Source organism: Thamnophis sirtalis, unplaced genomic scaffold (genome assembly GCF_051295495.1).
Source record: "Thamnophis sirtalis isolate CommonGarterSnake01/CBP01778 unplaced genomic scaffold, rThaSir2_p1.2 scaffold_5, whole genome shotgun sequence".
NCBI classification, from domain to species: Eukaryota; Metazoa; Chordata; class Lepidosauria; order Squamata; family Natricidae; genus Thamnophis; species Thamnophis sirtalis.
The window spans coordinates 95,760,632-95,779,987 of NW_028261385.1; the positions used below are offsets into that span (position 1 = coordinate 95,760,632).

General features: G+C 39.9%; 1 protein-coding gene across 3 annotated transcripts in view; it reads left to right on the forward strand.

Annotated features, from left to right (window-relative positions):
* Window positions 1-19,356, forward strand: part of PSD3 (pleckstrin and Sec7 domain containing 3) — a 206,040-nt gene that overhangs the window by 61,526 nt on the left and 125,158 nt on the right. The window contains exon 1 of one of the 3 annotated variants that reach the window (XM_087716231.1): window positions 12,034-12,276. The exons of the other annotated variants lie outside the window; for them this stretch is intronic. Within the exon in view, the coding sequence (XP_087572357.1) occupies window positions 12,221-12,276 (56 nt within the window). The 5' untranslated portion in view covers window positions 12,034-12,220. Of the gene's footprint in view, window positions 1-12,033; window positions 12,277-19,356 lie in introns of those variants that run through there. 3 annotated transcript variants of the gene reach the window in all.

The following is a 19,356-nucleotide window of genomic DNA, read 5'->3' on the forward strand; positions in this document are numbered from 1 at the left end:
GATGATAGGGGGAGAAATTTTAGCCCCCTCAGAGAGGGCCCGCAATCTGGGCGTCCTCCTGGATACGCGGCTTAGTTTAGAAGAACACCTGACGGCCCTGACCAGGGGGGCTTTTTACCAGGTTCGCCTGGTACATCAGTTGCGCCCCTTTCTGGATTGGGATGCTCTGTGCACAGTCACCCATGCCCTCATCCTTTCTCGCCTGGACTACTGTAATGCTCTCTACATGGGGCTGCCCTTGAAGAGCACCCGGAAGCTTCAACTGGTCCAGAATGCGGCTGCGTGGGTTGTCATGGGAGCACCTAGGTATTCCCATGTTACACCCCTTTTAGGCGGCCTGCACTGGTTGCCGGTTGTTATCCGGGTGCAATTCAAGGTACTAATTATGACCTTTAAAGCGCTCCATGGCTTAGGCCCAGGGTACCTGCGAGACCACCTACTGCCACCGGTAGCCTCTCATCGTCCAGTGCGATCCCACAGAGTTGGCCTCCTCAGGGTGCCGTCGGCCAGACAGTGTCGACTGGTGACCCCCAGGGGGAGAGCCTTCTCTGTGGGAGCGCCTTCCCTCTGGAATGAGCTGCCCCCGGAGCTTCGTATAATCCCCGACTTCCGGCGCTCCCTAAAAAGTTGGCTTTTCCAGCAAGCCAGCCTGGCCTGAACAAAACAAATCAAAGTATTGATTATTGTTAATTTGAATTTGAATTCTTTTAAAAAAATGGGTCATTGTTAATTTTAATTGGGTTTGGGGATATCCTATTTCATTTCTTTTTAACTTTTGTAGTATGTGTTTCTTTTAATGTTGTATGCCGCCCTGAGTTGTTGGGAGAATGGCGGCATATAAATCGAATAAACCTCAACCTCAACCTCAACTGCAGTAATTCACTTAACTGTGGCAAGCAAGGTCATAAAATGGGGCACAACTCACTTAACAAACGCAAATGTTGGGGTTCATTATGGTCACAAGTCGAAGACTACCTCTGTTGTGTTGCCTGATTCCTAATTTGTAAAATTGTGTCAGGTTTTCAGAGTTGTCTGCAGCCAAGGTGCTTTGTAGGCAAGCTTGAAGCTGGTGCTGCCACTTCCTTCTGCCATGCTTCATTACCTCTGGAGACCTGTGGGCTTTTCCCATAATACAATTTCAACCATTTCTTGTATTGTTCCCCTATCTTGGCGTCAAGGCCTTCTTGGCTACATTCTGCTGATGGTGCACATTTGGCCTATCAGCAGTCACTTTTAGACATTGGATAAAGTACTGGGCTCTGCTGTTTTTGCTTTCTCTTTAAAGATGGAGTTGATGGAAAGTCACTGGTTTTTTTTTTTTTTTTTTTGAAAGAGTTTAAGAGTGAAGGAAGTAGATTTTTTTCCATAGTAATGGAAGAATCCTGAAGTTCTTGCTTCTGGTTAGAAGTGGAGTTCTCTCTTTTCCTGTTTCTTCTATCTCTGTTGATCAAGAGCAGATGAGTTAAATTCATTCAGTTAATATCAAGTCTTGGCTGCAATATCTGGAATTTTTACATGGGAAGTTAAACATTTTCATTCAAATTGAATTATGCAAGGATATTTAGACTGAAATAGAACTTGAATTATTAGCACATGCATTTAATTGTATTTCAAAGAGTTCTTGGGAGGATAATACTGGTGGAAGAAATTTATGTCTAAACCTTTAGCTTTATTTGAGAGTGTGCAATAAAATAAGCAAATGAGAGCTTCAAGTTGGGCATTGAAGGAATAGAGACAACGAATGTCATGTTGGTATTTGAGAAGTCTGTTTAAGTCAAAAGACGCATGAAAACTAGAACTGTTTAAAAACAGGAGAAAATTGAAAATAAACTGTTCATTTTTTTGCAGTTGGTAAAATTAGCAAAAGCACCCAAATAGTTACAAAACTCAGAGATTCTATTATGGCTAGACTTCACAGCTTTGTTCAATTTAGTGCAGTGTTTTTCAAATTTGGCAACTTTAAAATGTGTGAACTTTAATTCCCAGAAGTCCCCAGCCAGCTGGTCTAGAGTTTTTCAACTTTTACAGTATAGCTCATTCTTGCAGTAATGCAATATTCTGACTGCAACTTTAATAATTAATAACTTTAATTTCCTAATCTATTAATCTTACATGCTAATCCAGGGGTCACCAACCTTTTGGACCTCAAGGACCACTAAATTCATAATTTTAAATCACATGGACCTCTAATCTGATCTGCCTAATGACCGGCTGGATGGGCTTGGCCACCTCGATGTCACTCACTTCAAGGAGCGCCTTGCCAGCCTCTACTTGCCACTTCTCTCCTGCCTGCCCAGACTCCTTAGAGCCCTAACAGGAAGCAGCCACTACGAGAAAGAGTTGGCAAAACAGCTGGCTCAAGTCAAATTGGATCTAACCAAGAAGGAGGCTCAGCAGAAGCAGCTCACTGAGGACTATGAGCATAAGGTTTCCAAGCAGAGGAAAGGCCTGCAGGAGTGCAAGGCCAGGTGCCAGCGCCTGGAAGCTCAGCAGACTGAGATGGTCAGCTATTTCCAGACCATGATGCAGTCATGGCCACCAGAGGCGCTTCCCTCCAGCCTTCGCCCAAAGCCCTGCACCAGGAGGCTGAAGCAGACCCCAAGTTGGAATTTCTGACCCCTCCAACCCCTGCAGAACCCCCCCCCCCAAACAGGGAGACTCTCCGCAACAACACAAACATTCATTGCACGTATCCGTACCAGGGGCCATAGTTTGAGGACTCCTGATTTGGTGCAATATAAAAAATGCAAATAAATTTTCTGCGAACTACCAAAATTTTCTCACGGACCACCAGTGGGTCACAGATCACCAGTTGGTGACCGCTGTGCTAGCCTTTCTATCAGACTTCTGCCTGCCCCCTCCCAACCCGGGTCTGTGACATTTTCCTGAGGCCAACTCCCCACGGCCAACTTGCTGAAGCCAACTCGCCATGGGACAACTTGCCATGGTCAACTCACTGCGAGACAACTTACTGCAGGACAATCAAATAAATGGTGGAATAGAATCATTAAAGAAAGGATGCAAAAGGATCTTTTAACCTTTTTAAATAAGCCTTTTAAAAATTTATTTAAAATAATTGAATTGATAAATTGTCCTTCAGAGAGTTGGCTGTGGCGAGTTGTCCCACGGCAAGTTGGCTTTGGCAAGTTGGTTGTGGCGAGTTAGCTGTAGTGAGTTGGCTGTGGCAAGTTGGCCTCAGGAAATTGTCATAGACCCGGGTTGGGAGGGGGTCTATGGCCATGGCAAGTTGGCAATGGAGAATTGGCTGTGATGAGGTGGCCACAGCGAGTTGGCTGTGGCAAGTTATCCCATTCTGTCCCAACCCTATCCTTTACTTCTTCTTGATTCACTTGGATTTTCCTAGCTCTTTGCCCTAAAAAAAAAAAAAAAGACAAGAACAAACAATTGCATTTAAATAGAGGGATTTCCCCTCCCTTGGCAGAAACTGATCATTAGCACTATATTATGTGTTAAGTTAGGTTGATAGATAAGCCTGGTTTAAAAGAGAAGGACTATTTTGCTGCAGCAAGTGAGTTCTTTAAAACAATAGTTTGCAAATCTGTCAAGTATGAACTACATTATATTCCTTATTGTTCCTCCTGGAATCTATTTTGGGTGAACATGGGCTGGGAGCTGCTCCTTTCTCCTCTAGATGACAGAAAGTTAGGCAAATGGTGTTCTTTCCGGCTGTCTGCAAATGGTTAAAGAATGTCTGTGGAGAAGAGTGACTTCATTGTATATTGTACTTTTTTTGAGGCAGGTTTCTTGGAAAGTTGTAGGGAACTGCCCTGCCCACTAGCACAGGAAGAAACCCTTAAAATTGTTTCAAGTTAGGATTTCTACCTTACAGTCCGCCCGCCGTCTGTAAACCTTGAAAACCTTATCGAGTGTTTGTGTGTCTTTCTGAAGCAACAAGCAGCCTGACAAGCTATCGGTGGAAAGGAAAGAATGGCTGAAGTGATAGAAAATGCTGCCATTCCGAGCATAGTTATGGGCTGACGGTTTTCAAAGTCAGGTAATCTGATACTTCTTGTCTTCTTACTGATCTTTTCCCCCTTCTTATTATGATTTGTGAGAAAGTTCCCAGGGTGGCCCCAGTGCTAACCAACGTGATCGAGTTTGGAGAATCAAAATAGAATCGGAAGTTAAATTGTTTCTGTAACAGGTGGTTGCATGCTAGCAGTGCATTGTGTGATAAAAATAATCACACGTTTGCCTGCATCTATCAAGACTGCAGTTCTAAATACATTTAGGATCTTAGTGGAGACAGTATAACTCAGTTGGGTGTAAGAGCAATCTGCAAAGTACAGTATATTGGATTCTTCTCCAAGTCTATTTTTTCTGTTGCCATCTCTCAGTTAAATTCTTTATCACTGATCTTCTTGTCCCATGATTCTTTTCAATAAAACAAATTCACTTGGACCATAGATTTTGTGAATTTTGAGACAGTTTTGCAGAATTCCTGTAACCTGATTACAATCCCCATTAAGCTTGTTTCCCGACCCATAAGATTGTAAAGACTTTTATTACTCCTGCAATTGTACATTAAATAAGACCATAGCTCTTTCTTCTTCTATGTCTGATACAGTATTTCTTCCATGTATATATGTATGTACCAGTGGTGGGTTTCAAATTTTTTTAGAACCTCTTCTGTAGGTGTGGCCTGCTTTATGGGAGTGGCTTGCCAGCCATGTGACCAAGTGGGAGTGGCTTGGCAGTCATGTGACTGGGTGGGCGTGGCCAACTTGTAAAATGTGATGAAATTCATTTAAAAAATGCTCTTGCTTTGCAACCAAAATGTTGGCTCAGAAACTTTGGCATTTGAAGCACGCAAGTCTTAAAGCTGTCAAGTTACAAGTCCCTTGCACCCCTAAACCTTTAGGAAAAAAACTCCCAGGAGTGTTCAAACTTGACGGCTTTAAGACTTGTGGACTTCAACTCCCAGAATTCCTCCTCCAGTCATGTTGGCTCAGGAACTCTGGCATTGAAGTGTACTAGTCTTAAAGCTGTCAAGTTACAAGACCCTTGCAACCCTAACCCTTTAGAAAAAAACCCCTCAGGGGTGTTCAAACTTGACAGCTTTTAAGACTTGTGGACTTCAACTCCCAGAATTCCTCATCTCGCTCTTCATCTTGATGATGTGTGGACGGACGGGGGGAGGGAACTGGAACTGGTTCTAAATGGCACTGTAGATTTGTAGAACCTCTTCTATAGAAGAGATTAGAACTGGCAGGAACCCACCTCTGGTATGGAATGAATGAATGAATGAATGAATGAATGAATGAATGAATGAATGAATGAATGAATGAATGAATGTATGTATGTATGTATGTATGTATGTATGTATGTATGTATGTATTAAATTCATTGCCACCAATCTCTCCTACAAGGCGACTCTGGGTAGCATTATACATAATATAATGTATAATTTTGAAATTCTTGTATGTACAGGCATAATTCTACTCCATGACTGATAATGAGGGTATTGTTCAGAGAAATAAAATTAGGTTTGCATGTGTTTGATTTTTTTTATTGAATAAATTTGAGATACCAGTCAACTGTCTTTAGTTTTAATAAAACTAAATTGTTGTTGTTGTTGTTGTTGTTGTTGTTGTTGTTGCTGCTGCTGTTGCTGCTGCTGCTATTACTACTAAGGCTTCTTTGCTAAGTTTCCATGACTCAATTATGGAGATAGAAGGGCTAATATAGATAGAAGAACTGTTTCTGAAATTGTTTGTAGGTGCTGTTGAGCCATTTATATTAGATGACTGAGCTTTTTCAAACAACTTTTGAAAACTTCAGGTATTCTTAAATTCCGGACTTATGTAGGATTTCAAACTTTCTTAAATTCAGAAATAATTTAAACTGGGAAAATGCACTCAACCACAGGTAGATCTAGACTTACAATCATTCCTTTAATAACTGTTCGAAGTTACAGTGACACTGAAAAAAGTGAATTATCAATTTTCACACTTGTGACGGTTGCAGCGTCCCTATGGTCATGTGATCAAAGTTTGGATAATTGGCAACTGGCATGTATTTATGACTGCTGCAGTGTCCTGGAGGGGGGGGAGTCATGTGTCCACCTTGTGTGATTTTCTGACAAGCAAAGTCAATCAGGAAGCTGGATTTGCTTAATGACCACAAGATTCACTTAATAACTGCAGTGGTTCGCTTAACTGTAAAATTGGTCATAAAATGGGGCAAAACTTATTTAACAACTGCCTTGCTTAGCAACAGAAATTTTGGGTTCAGTTGTGGTTGTAAGTCAAGGCTTACCTGTATTATTATTTTTCCACTTCATAGTTTTGTCCTTGAAACCTATCATATAACTAATTTGGAAGATCTGGCTTAATTATTTTGGAGTTGAGTTAATATTTTCAGATATAGCTAAACATTATAATATTGCTTGGAAACAAATCAGACAGATAAATTATTTCAGGAGTGACAAACCTTTTGCAGTCAATTAGTTTTTTAAAATAAATTTATTCATAGAATAATTACATTAATGGTGGAAGAATTTTTTTAAAATATTTCCCCAATATTTTTTAATTGCTATGATTGTAGAAAACTCTGTTTAGATTAAAAAGGTAAGAAATCATTGGTGTGAAAACTTCAATGGATAGACTTTATCACCTGTACTAATTTTGTGTTTCTTATACGGTATATTAAAATCTTCCTCTAGAATATAGTGGTTGGTCTGAAAAATTAGGAAAGGGGAATTTAAGTGGAATGCTTACTAACTTCACATGCTATTTTTTCTTACTATTAAGAATCTCTTCCTTAGAAAGCTAACAGAAGATTACTGATCTAATAATTACATATTCAGCAATATTTTGAGAAAACTAATTGCCTTGGCAATCTTGAAACTTTTATACTTATTTGGACATTAGGAAAAGATAAATTCTTGACATACTTGACATACAGTTGGAAAGGGCTTATCATATATGCAGTGACCTCAGAAACTGATTGGTTTGTAATTTGTTAATCTCTTACTATTTATTCATTGAAAAGAATTATATTTCATTGTAGAAATTCCTCGTAGAATTCTGGGAGATTTACAGCAGTAAAACACATGGAAATCTAAAATAACAGAATTGTAAAGAATTAATATTGCAGCAATAAAAAATATTCAATATATTGAAATAAGTGTTTGGTTAAATAAGTTAGCAGTTTGAGACCTTCTTGAAAAACAAGATTCTGTTGTTCAAAATGCTTCAAAATGCTGTTATCAAAGACATGAGATGAATTCATTTTAGAAGGAATGTTCCAAAACTTAAGACCCTCTGTTTTGTCCATACCTAACAACTTTCAAGAAAGTTGGATAAAAGACGAAAGTTGAGTTCTGGCATCCTTTTCTTCCCATAGATTTCTGACAGAATCTGGAAATACAAACAGTTTCTTGGCTGCTAAAAGGACGATACAGATTTTTGTTTCACGAAAATAGTGGTAGTTAGGCTCTTGGAAAATTGTGATATGTATTTATTTTGATTTTGTCCCACCTTTATTATTTTATAAGTAACTCATGAATTCGTGCCAGTTGTGTAAGACAAGTGCTAGGAATTTCAATGTATTTGTTGAAATAATATTACTCTTTATTTGAACCTGGCAGTGTTTCCACCTGGTTGCTTTCCAGTTTTGTAATTTAGGTTTCCAGCTTTAGAGCAGGCGGTCTCTCAACACTGATCAATCTAAATTATTCCAGAATCTGTTTTGTGGCTGACTGAGGAATTCTGGGAGTTGAAATCCACAAGTGTTGCAGTTTCCAAGGCTGGACATGCCTGCCTTAAATAAATGAAAATAAGTAATATTTTACAACAATGTTATATTAGGGTGTGCAGCCTAGGATTGTAGAATATCTCTAAGTCAAATGTCAACATTCTGCTTCAAAACAGTTCAGATCAGCTGAGATTCTCTGAGGAGAATTGGTTATTTATTTATAACTTACTAGTTAGAAGGGAGAGAAAATGATACCAGGAAGACGAGTGAAAGAGGACTTTAGAGAGAAAGAGTGCATGGCCGATTTTTGCTTTTAGTTTTACTCCCAGAATGCTTCAGTCGTACCCCAGCACACTGTCAAATTATTTCCTCTTGAGGAACGCAGCTTTCCAAAAAAAACCCATGTGGATTTAGTACAAAGTGCAGCGTAACTCTTTCAAATGCACCTTCCTTGTACCTGGAACTGTCTAAACTGTCTAACTGTCACCACAGTCAAATGAAAAAGTAAGCATACCCAAGTGAATTTTTTTATTTTGTTTCCATGCGTTTCAACATACACTCATTTTTAATCTTCATTTCAACTATATGAACAGCAAATCTCTTGCACCATTTATATTTTGTAGTCCATTGTGTAATTTAAGTAAATGCAAATTTAGCATAAGGAGAAAGTAAATGCACCCTTACATTTATCACTTTCTCAAATACCTAAAAATAGAATCAAGTGCAAATCATAGAGAGGATCTCTAATGAATTAGTCTTATTTAAACTGGGAAAATTTAGTTTGATTTGCTCTTTATTGTTGAAATGTTGCAGAAAATCAAGAGATAGGACTGCGAGATCAAGATAAGCTTGATTTTGGCCAAAAGGTCCAGACAGAGATAACAATTTCTGACATCTGGACAAAAACCTATAGAAAAGACAGTAAACTTTATACCTTTCTAAGAGCAAAGCACATGGAAATGCTTAACTTCACTTCTTATTGGTTACCTTAAGGAAAAAGCCTTATAAGTAGATAGGGTTTTACTTCTCCTTTTGTCTTGGGTCATAGGTACTGGCTACCTGTCTCTAAGTGAACTTTAGCTGAACCTTGTGGTTTTGTGAGAACTATTGAACTCACTCACTTCCTGTTCTTTTGCAAGCTGCAACTCTGCCTATGTGGCTTTTTACTATAGAAGTAAAGGGCCCCCGAGAGTCTGTCCAGCCTGACCCAGTAAGTTCACTTTTAATGTCCAAATCTCACTACATCCTACTTTAGAAGTATGTGATATTTCCATGTCTAGATGAAAGGAATTCTCTGAGGCCTTCAGAGAGAAGGTTATAGATGCCTATGTGTCTAGGAAGGATTTAAAAGGATTGCGAAACCATTGGAGATAATCCTTACATTGTCTAAAAGATCATCTACAAGTGGAAAAGATTTCAAACATCTGCCAGGTCAGGCTGTCCCAGCAAGTTCAGCCCCAGAACAGATCATAAGATGTTGAAAAAAAAAATCTCTAAGAGCCCCAGAATTTCATCACATGACCTCTGGATAACTCTTACCACTATGTCATGTTGTATGAGTCTACTTTGAGAAATAAACTGCATAATTAGATTAGATAGGAAATGTGCTAGGGGGGAACCTTTCCTGTCCACAAAGAATCAGAATCATAGTGCTAAAAGGGACCTTGGAAGTCTTATAGATCATCCCCTTGACTCTACCCAATGTGGGACTCGAGCAACACTAATGCTTGGTCACGAGTATCTAGCAAACACCAGGATTTGGGGAACAATGTGCTCTGGACACATAAGGCAAGGATATTGAACTTCAGTATCAGAAGACATGCTTGTTGAAAACTAAAGGCAAAGAATCTGAGTCAACTATAAAGCATGGTGGACATCTTATGGTTTGACACTGCTTTGCCCATCAGGGCAGGCACCATCACAGAAACTAATATGAATTCTTCATTCTACCAGAGGATTCTTGTGGATAAGTGACACGTATGTCAGAACAGTGAAACTCAACTGAAAGTGGACCTTGCAACATGACAATGACTGTAAGCATTTTAGTTAATGCTCCAAGGAATGGCTGGACAAAAAGCAGAAGAAGAATAGGACTCTGAAATGGTCGCAAAAAATTATGGATTTCGATTTGCCTTTGAAAGGCTGCAGGGAGATTTGAAACAACCCCGCAAATATCACACAGCTGAAAAAAATTCTGCATGGGTTGTGGTAAAAAATTATCCCAAATCGATATCAGAGACTCTTGGCCTGATATAAGAAAAGCCTGCTTGAGGTTGCTTCTGCCAAAGGGGGAAGTACAGATAGTTCTTCACTTACAATAGTTCATTTTTAGTGACCATTTGAAGTTAAAATGGCACTAAAAAGTGATAGAAATAGAATAACAGAGCTGGAAGGGACCTTGGAGGTCTTCTAATCCAACCCCCTGCTCAGGCAGGAAACCCTATACCATTTCAGACAAATGGTTATCCAATCTCTTCTTAAAAACCTCCAGTGTTTGAGCATAGGGTTTCCTGCTTGAGCAGGGGGTTGGACTAGAAAACCTTCAAGGTCCCTTCCAACTCTGTTATTCTGTAATTCTGTAAATATATCTTAAAATATGGATCATTCTCAGAATTCAGTTAGTCATGTTTATCTTACCACAAATACTTAAAAATATGATCACCTGTCTTTATGAAGTTCATTTGTACCAAAACTGGAAATGTTAAATTTACTGATTGACAAAATGTCATACAAATCCTTATACTAACATAAAGGAAACAGAACAAGACCTAAACTCACAAACGTATAGTTCTCAAGTTTATTATGACACCCAGGGAAATCAGTTCATAGAATAACCTGGCTGAATATCACATCACTGAAATGTGATGAGAAGTAGAGGTTTCTTGTTTGTTGATATAATACATATTTTTGACATATAGTGGATTTTTCAAAAAGTTCTGCCTTCCCTATCATGATCTGTGAACTTTTTCAGGATTTCTAATAGCACTAGCAAGACACTGTAAGGTCAAATTAAAAAGAAAAGGAAATTGGCAATTTGCAGGTCCTGGTATATAACGTATCATAACTAACCAAGGAAATAACACACTATTAATAATTACTTGTGCTTTAGAGTTAATAAACATCTCACTCTAGGTTTGGCGAAACCATTATAAAACAGCACCCTCTCAAAAATGTCCAAGAAATAATAGGCATTTTCAGCAGCCAAAGAAAGAATATTTGATGGATTCAGCCTGTTTTGAGCTTAAACAATCACATTAATTACAAGTTTAATATTACTAGAATGTTGATAAGGTTCCAAGGAATGAAGTGTCAGAAAATAATCTAAATGGAAGTGAATTTGACATACACAAAAAAGGAAGGATTAATGGAAAGTCAAATGTTCACTAGACTGAATTCATGCATATATCGTAATCCTGCAAAGTATGGAGAATAATTTTGGTGACGTGAAATTGTGATTTAGAAAGGACTTCAGATCTCTAATATATGTTCTACTGGTTTAAGTAGTATTGAAGAATGTTCAGGAATCTATATCTAGACTCAAAACTGTTGGGTTTTTTTAAAACAAGGACAATCTATAGTGCCTTTTTCAAATGAGGCTACCTGAGATAGCTCAGTCCAAATATTTAGATTACAGTAGTTCTGGTTTCAGAAAAGACTTTTGATACCTAATATTGGTTACTGCAAGTGATGCTTTCTGTATCAATGTATGACAGACAGATGACAGATTTTGATTATGCAGTTTAATAATTTGTAAACATTTGTTAATAGTTGATAGTTGAAAGTCTTCTATTTCGTCAAGGTAGACTGAGATGAACATGAAATATAATAATAAATATAGTTTTTCAATTTAATGAAACCTGCACTTTGCTAATAATTTTAGATTCAAACCTTTTTCCTATATGCCTCCTTCCTACCATTGTTTGTTTTACATTGTTTTATGTATATATGCCAAATGTTTTGTTAAAGAAATATGACTTCTCCCAAATCCTTTTTCCAATGATAGATAATGGATTTCCTTCCTTCCTTCCTTCCTTCCTTCCTTCCTTCCTTCCTTCCTTCCTTCCTTCCTTCCTTCGTCCCTCCCTCCCTCCCTCCCTCCCTCCTTCCCGCCTTCCCTCCCTCCATCCCTTTTTACAATTACATCACTTTCCCAAATGTGAACTAAATCCAGGTTTTTAGCTAAAATACATATGGTCTAAAATGCCATTCCCTGTAAAGAATACAAGTCACTTATGATGTAATTCTTGCATCATGAGGTCATGATCTGGAATGTCTAGGGATATTTTTCTTAAGTCACATGGATGTCCAAATGGCAGATGTATAGATTCCAGTCATCCTTCACATATGAAGATGAAGGAGATCTTTTCCTTGCCTCACAGTAAGACAGGAAACATCTATCTAGGATTCCTGTGAAGGATATCGTAAAGGATTTTGGCAAGAGTGGTCTCCTTGCTGCTGGCAGTTTCTGTGGCTGGCTGAATGAGCAGCTTCTGTTTTAGGGATGCAAAAACATGACAAAGTTGGCATTGCATCAAACTATAATGTGGGATTAAACAGGTATGTTAAATGTTGGTGTTGAGTAAAGACTGCAGTTGTTATAATTGGACTGCTGATACCAAATGCTATCATCAATATATTGGGCATTTTTCAATGACATCAATGGTAAATACACCAATGCAGATGAGAGGACAAAGAAATTTGAAGCAAAGAAATGACATTATAAAGAATTGTGTCTGCGCCAGCATCTTCCAACCTATTGTCCTTTTTGATCTATTTTTCATAATGTTCAATGCTATGGGGGAAATTTGGGAACTGTAATGGACATTCTTCTGAAACATGCCAGATGCATAGTCCTTCATGGAACTTGGTTCACAACTGTCTAGGGCCAATTGTGTCGGAATCTCTGAGACATACATTTCTAGTTTCTTAGAAATGAACCTAATTTAGTGCCCTACTACTAAATCTTGCTAAAGTTGAATTGGGGTGTGGGACTGTATTTTTATTTGGAGTTTTTGGTGTTTTTGCAACCAGTCACTAACTTAGATTTAACAATTCTACCATACCGCTTGGTGGCTGCTCCGACCCTCTGGAACGAACTCCCCGTGGAGATTCGTACCCTCACCACCCTCCAGGTCTTCCGCATAGCCCTTAAAAGCTGGCTGTTCCGACAGGCCTGGGGCTAAAGACTTGCAACCCCACTCGAATGGTATGACTGTTGTGCTTTTTAACGGTGTATGGTTTTTCATGTTTGTAACTTGTCTGTTCTTCCCCTCCCTTGAATTGTGAGCCGCCCTGAGTCCCCTCAGGGAAAAGGGTGGCATACAAATAAAGTAAAATCTAAATCTAAATCTAAATACCATTGCTCATTTTTCCCCTTTGGTTAATCTTAAGGCTTATATGATGGAAATATAAGAACAAATTTGGGGGGGGAAAAGTACGTTGCAAAGAGTAGAAGTACGTTGAAGAAGTATGTTGCAAAGAGATTGGGTAGCCAAACAAAGACTAGGAATATATCTGTTATCCTTATGCAAGCTTTGTTAGAGTGTTTTGGGGCAAAAGGTCTGGGCATCAAACAATCAACATTAACTTTTAATAGAATTGTTTTAAAAGTATCAACTAATTTCCATTTACAGTTTGTGGCATTTCCTAACCAAATTAATAAATCCGAAGCTTAAGAATTCACCATTTTTTAAAAATACTACATCTGTATATTTTGATCCTTGATGCCTCTATTTGAAATATTCAATTCTCGTTGAATTTCTTCTTTAATTTTATTTGCAATATTTTCCTTAGGTTGTTTTCCTCTTTTTTTTATTTTCCTCCTTTAGCCACAGACTTTCATCTGCCCGCCCACTCACTGTTTGCTTCCTTCTTTTCTACTATTGGTATGTCCAATCAGCAATATACTGAAAGATGACATTTCCTCATTTTAGAGATAGTGACTGGAGTGGATTGTACTACACTACAAATTGGAATATTTATATTTGTCATCCCCAACACAGAGTTCGTATCGCTTTTCTCTCTAGAAGCTTTTCATAAAATTGGCACCAGAAACACATTATTAACCATTGTTACTGTTAATGCCGTACTCAGAATGGACTATTTAGCAATGATGCTTTGCTGACTTGAAAACAGAAGGTGAACAGGCTTTTTCTGCCTCACGGCTGCTGGGTATACAATTAGTGATGTCATAATGTCACTGAAGTGGGTGGGATCAAATCACCCAGGTTTGCAAATATGGGAGATAAAAGGGTTTATGCAGAGAAGCTTAAGATAGTCCTTGACTCCTTCCAAATATGAAAAGAATTCTCAAATTCTGGGGCTTGGGGGTTCTAAAGAGGCAAATGGGAACCTTAAACCATGGCATATCTATTTTGTATTTTCTTCCCCATTCTCCGCATATACCCAAGAAAGGAATAGTCTGGGGCTGTGCCATGATGAAATTGAAATTTAATAAATTTGTATGCCGCCCAATCCCGTAGGACTCTGGGCGGCTTACAGAGACAAGATAAAAAGTTAAAAATTAAGAATAAAAAAATACAGTTTTTAAAATAACACACTATCCATTCTGTCTAGATGGGGCTGGACATTGTTCAGCAGCCCCAGGCCTGCCGGAACAGCCAGGTTTTGGTGGCTTTTCGGAAGGCCGAGAGAGTGGAAAGGGTCCGGATCTCTACGGGTAGATCGTTCCACAGGGCCGGAGCAGCTATAGAGAAGGCCCTCCCCCGAGGGGCCGCCAGCCAGCATTGTCCGGCCGATGGCACCCGGAGGAGGCCCAACCTGTGAGATCTTATTGGTTGTTGGGAGGTATGTGGCAGGAGGCAGTCTCTCAGATAGCCAGGTCCTAAGCAATGTAGGGCTTTAAAAGTAATGACTAGCACCTTGAAGTGCGTTCGGAGACCAATAGGGAGCCAGTGCAGCTCGCGGAGGATGGGTGTAACATGGGTGTATCTAGGTACACCTGATATTGCTCACGCGGCTGCATTCTGGACCAACTGTAGTCTCTGAACACTCTTCAGGGGCAGCCCCATGTAAAGTGCATTACAGTAATCAAGCCTTGAGGTGACGAGGGCATGAGTGACCATTCGAAGTGCCTCCCGGTCCAGGTAGGGCCGCAGCTGGTGCACCAGATGAACCTGGGCAAAAGCCCCCCTGGTCACAGCCGACAGGTGGTGTTCTAACGTCAGCTGTGAGTCCAGGAGGACACCCAGGTTGCGGACCCTCTCTGAGGGGTGTAAAATTTCACCCCCCAGGCTAAGAGATGGAATGTCTGGACTATCCTTGGGAGGCAACATCAATAGCCACTCAGTCTTCTCTGGATTGAGTGCAAGCTTGTTCGCTCCCATTCAGACCCTGACAGCCTCCAGGCACTGGCACATCACTTCCACTGCTTCGCTGAGTTGGCACGGGGAGGACAGATACAATTGAGTATCGTCCGCATATTGATGATATTTGATCCCGTGCCGGCGTATGATCTCACCCAGCGGCTTCATGTAGATATTAAATAGGAGGGAGGACAGGACCTAACCCTGCGGCACCCCATATTTGAGGGGCTTAGGGGTCGATCTCTGTCCTCCAACCAACACTGACTGCGACTTGTCCGAGAGGTGCCTCCCACTCCCACCTCCCATAATCGTCGCAGAAAGATACCATGGTCGATGGTATTGAAGGCCGCTGAGAGTCAAGAAGCACCAGGATAGAGGAATGTTCTCTATCCCTGGCCCACCAGAGATCATCGGTCAGCGAGACCAAAGCAGTTTTGGTGCAGTAACCAGGCCTGAAACCCGTCTGAAAGGGATCCAGATAATCTGCTTCATCCAAGGTCTGTCAGAGTTGAAAGGCCACCACCTTCTCAACAACCTTCCCTACAAAAGGGAGGTTGGAGACTGGACAATAGTTATTAAGGATGGCTGGGTCCAGGGAAGGTTTCTTAAGGAGGGGTCTCACCACCGCATACTTTAGAGGGTGCGGGAAAGATCCCTCCTGAAGAGAGGTGTTAATCTTCTGGAGCCAGCCTCGTGTCACCTCCCTCCTAGTCGAGACCAGCCAGGAGGGACACGGGTCCAGTAAGCAGGTGGAGACACTCACCACTCCCATGGCCTTGTCCACTTCCTCAGGAGCGACGAGTTGGAACTCTCTCCAAGAAATTCGATCAAGGCCCTCCCCCGGCATCTCAGCTGGTACTGTCCAAGTGGAGTCCAGGTCCGTCCGAATCTGAGCGACTTTATCCGACAGAAACTGAACAAATTCCTCAGCTCTACCCTGTAAGGGCTCACCCACGTCCCTCCCTTTCAGGAGGGAGTAGGTTATCCTAAACAGGGCGGCTGGGCAAGATTCTGCGGATGCAATAAGAGCGGAAAAATGAGCACATTTTGCCACCCGTATCGCCACTAGATAAGTCTTAATGAAGGCTCTTAATTGTGTTCGGTCAGATTCAGAGTTACTAGCCCTCCAACGTCGCTCTAGGCGTCTCTTTTGGCACTTCATCTCCCAGAGTTCCTCGGTAAACCAAGGGGCCCTCCTGGATCCACTGCCATGGAGAGGCCGCAAAGGCGTGATCTGGTCCAGAGCCTCAGCCGCTGCTGTATTTCGGACTGTGGGCAAGGGAGTCAGGTATCTCTCCAAGCGCCGTCTGAAATCCCTGAGGTTCCATCAGGCGCCTGGGGCGGAACCACCTAATCGGTTCCCCCTCCCTACAGTGGGGGAGTAGAACCAGCTCTCCTTATAGTACTGAGACCATTAAGTTTGTTGTAGAAAAATATATATGTTGGTATGCTATTGACCATATTGTGACACATCAAAGATGTGGTGCAATGGTGGGTTTTTTTTAGAACACTTTCCAAATTCCATGTTTCTTAAAAAATAAGACCTATCCTGAAAATAAGTCCTTGCATGTTTTCTGCACATGCGCCCAGTATAAACCCTACCCCCAAAATAAGCCTACTTAAGCTCTACTCTCTTCCCACCTCCCTGCCTTGTCCTCCACCCTCCTACATCGTCTCGTGGCTGTGGCACCAGCGCATCGCTCAGCCTTCTGTTGTCACATGCCGGTGCCCGAAGAAGAAGTGGGTGTGAGGTGAAGCAGTTGTCAGGCCGTGAATGGCCTGGCTGCAGGGGCCCTGAGATAGGTAATGTGCAGTGCATGGGGTAGCTCCACCCCCACCTTGCAGCGGTGGCACTCAAAACAAATAAGACATCCCTTGAAAGACAATAAGACTGGATCTTATTTTCGGAGAAACATGGTAGGGTGCTTGGTTATGTTTCAAAACCAGTCATTGTATTATCAGGAAATAGGCTCACGCGATTCACAATTATCAAGTACTTATGCCAATGAGAAGGCTATAAAGCAATAAAAATGAAAAATGGGTTGTGAAAAATACTTCATAACAGCAGCATATTTGATAGATTTATTGCAGCTACCATTCAGATGGCTTTTTCACAGTGTGCCATCACAGTCCTCCTACCTGTGCTGTAATGTTTAATAGAGACTATTGCGTCGTATTTGTTTTTACTATGGTATGAGATGTTTTAAAATTAGGTCTCTCAACAATTTGAAATAATGCTGTTTGCATATATAGAGTCCCAGATTGGAACCGGAAAAGTCTTAGTTTGTATTACATTTGATCGAAAAGTGTTCCTGATCTCGATGCTTTTATCGCTGGGTGGTCCAATCGGACCTAAACTGTCCCATAGAGATGGTGAACAGGAAGACTACATTCTGCTGATCACAGGGACATCACAAAGTCCCTGATTGATGCAGGAGAAGGTCTCTCAGCTGGCATTAAAAGCTTAGCCCCCAGGCTGCCGAAGTAGGGATGGCTCCAAAACGGAAGGAAACGGAAGAGAAAGTGTTTACAGCTGGTGAGGAATTTTTATCCGTTTTAAAAGAACCTGCCTATAAAAAACTTAAAGCTAATTTAAATCTAAGAATAAAAGAAATAAGCGTCGGAATTAAGCTTCGGATGGTTTTGGTCAGTGTGCTATCTTAATTTTTAAACATTATTTTCATGGATGGAATTTATGCAAACGGTTTGAAATGAATGTATCAAGTTTTCTTCTATAATTGTTACTATTATTTTCACAACTTATGGACTAAACTTTTCCTTATTCATCACCACATGTGTTTTTTACTCTTTCTTCTCTATTTCATGTAAGAATTTGACCTTTTTAAACTTGGAATATTAAAAGATACCAAAAGAACAAAGAAAATTGCAACAATTGTAACAACAAAGGGAGAGATAACACTGCTACTCGAAGACTGGAAACTTGAATACTGAAAACAAAATACTTATACTTTCACTACTGATTATCCTGGTCTGGAACTTTAAAGTCTCACAGTTTATTTATAGAAAGTGAAAAGAAGTGAAGCACCATTTGTTTATACAAATGTTCCTTTGAAGTATATCCTTAACCAGAAATCTCATGTTGAACCTAGGTGTAACCGTGTAAAAATCTTCCAAGTTAGAGCAGCAGTGTTTTAACAGCTGGAAACAATGGCTTATTTCCAACAACAGAGAGGAAAATTGTCAGCTTGCAAGAGATATTTGCAATACAGAAACTATCAAATACATTTGAGAAAATGTTTGAAAAATTAGAGCACCTAACAGAAAAATATGATGAAAAGGATGGAGATGCTTATCAAATGGGAAAAATAGAGGGTAGAGTCCCAAGCAATAAAGAGAAAAATGACTACAAAGAAATCAAATCTGCAGACATCTGTGGTGAATGGTTTCTGCTGGAATTGGAAAAAGTGGAATATGGAAAGGGGAACTAGATGGATGGGAACCCTACCCTAGATGGCAAAATACAGAAGAAGAAAAAATAAAAGAACTTATGGACTTAAAGGGAGAAATTTTATTAGTAACACCACCGATAACAACACTGACAACTAAAGACAAGCTGATTAAGGAAAAAGAAGAAGGGCATCGAAATTACATGAGAGAATCAATAAACAATGAGTTGCAAAGAAGAGTCCATACAAACTTGATTAAGGAGATGATTAGAGGACTGATGCCACAAATGGCAGAAGACATGAGACTGTTTCGCTACTGGAAAGATACAGGCTGATAGATGAAAGGGTTTAATTTAAAACTAGTTGGATTTAATGAAATTTTGTGACAATAGATATGGTTAAATAAACAATTGAAAATGATAATAATGTATACATATGTATTGGTATAACAGGTAGTAATTGGATATGAATATTGAATGGTACCTATGAAAGGAAGAGAGAAATGGTTTGGTTACATATAAAGATTAATAAAAAAGAACTAAATTATGATAATGGATATAGTCAAATAAAGGAGACATAAGATAACAATGTATATATAGGTATGGGTACAACATGGGGAAATTGGATGTAAATTGTAAACAGTGATTTGGAAAGGAAGATTAGAAACCTTTGTTACTAAATGTTATTGATGTTTAACTAGAATAGGCCATAAGGAATAGTGTTATTGGGATACTAGAAATAGCAAATGAGATGCCAGTATGTGGTTATATCTTGAGTTTTGGTATGTATTATGATGAAGTATGTTTAAACAATTATAGTCAAACGAGAATGGGGGTAGGATGATGGTAATATGTATAAATATATTTGATTTAAAATACTAGAATGAATATGAATCATGGGTGACT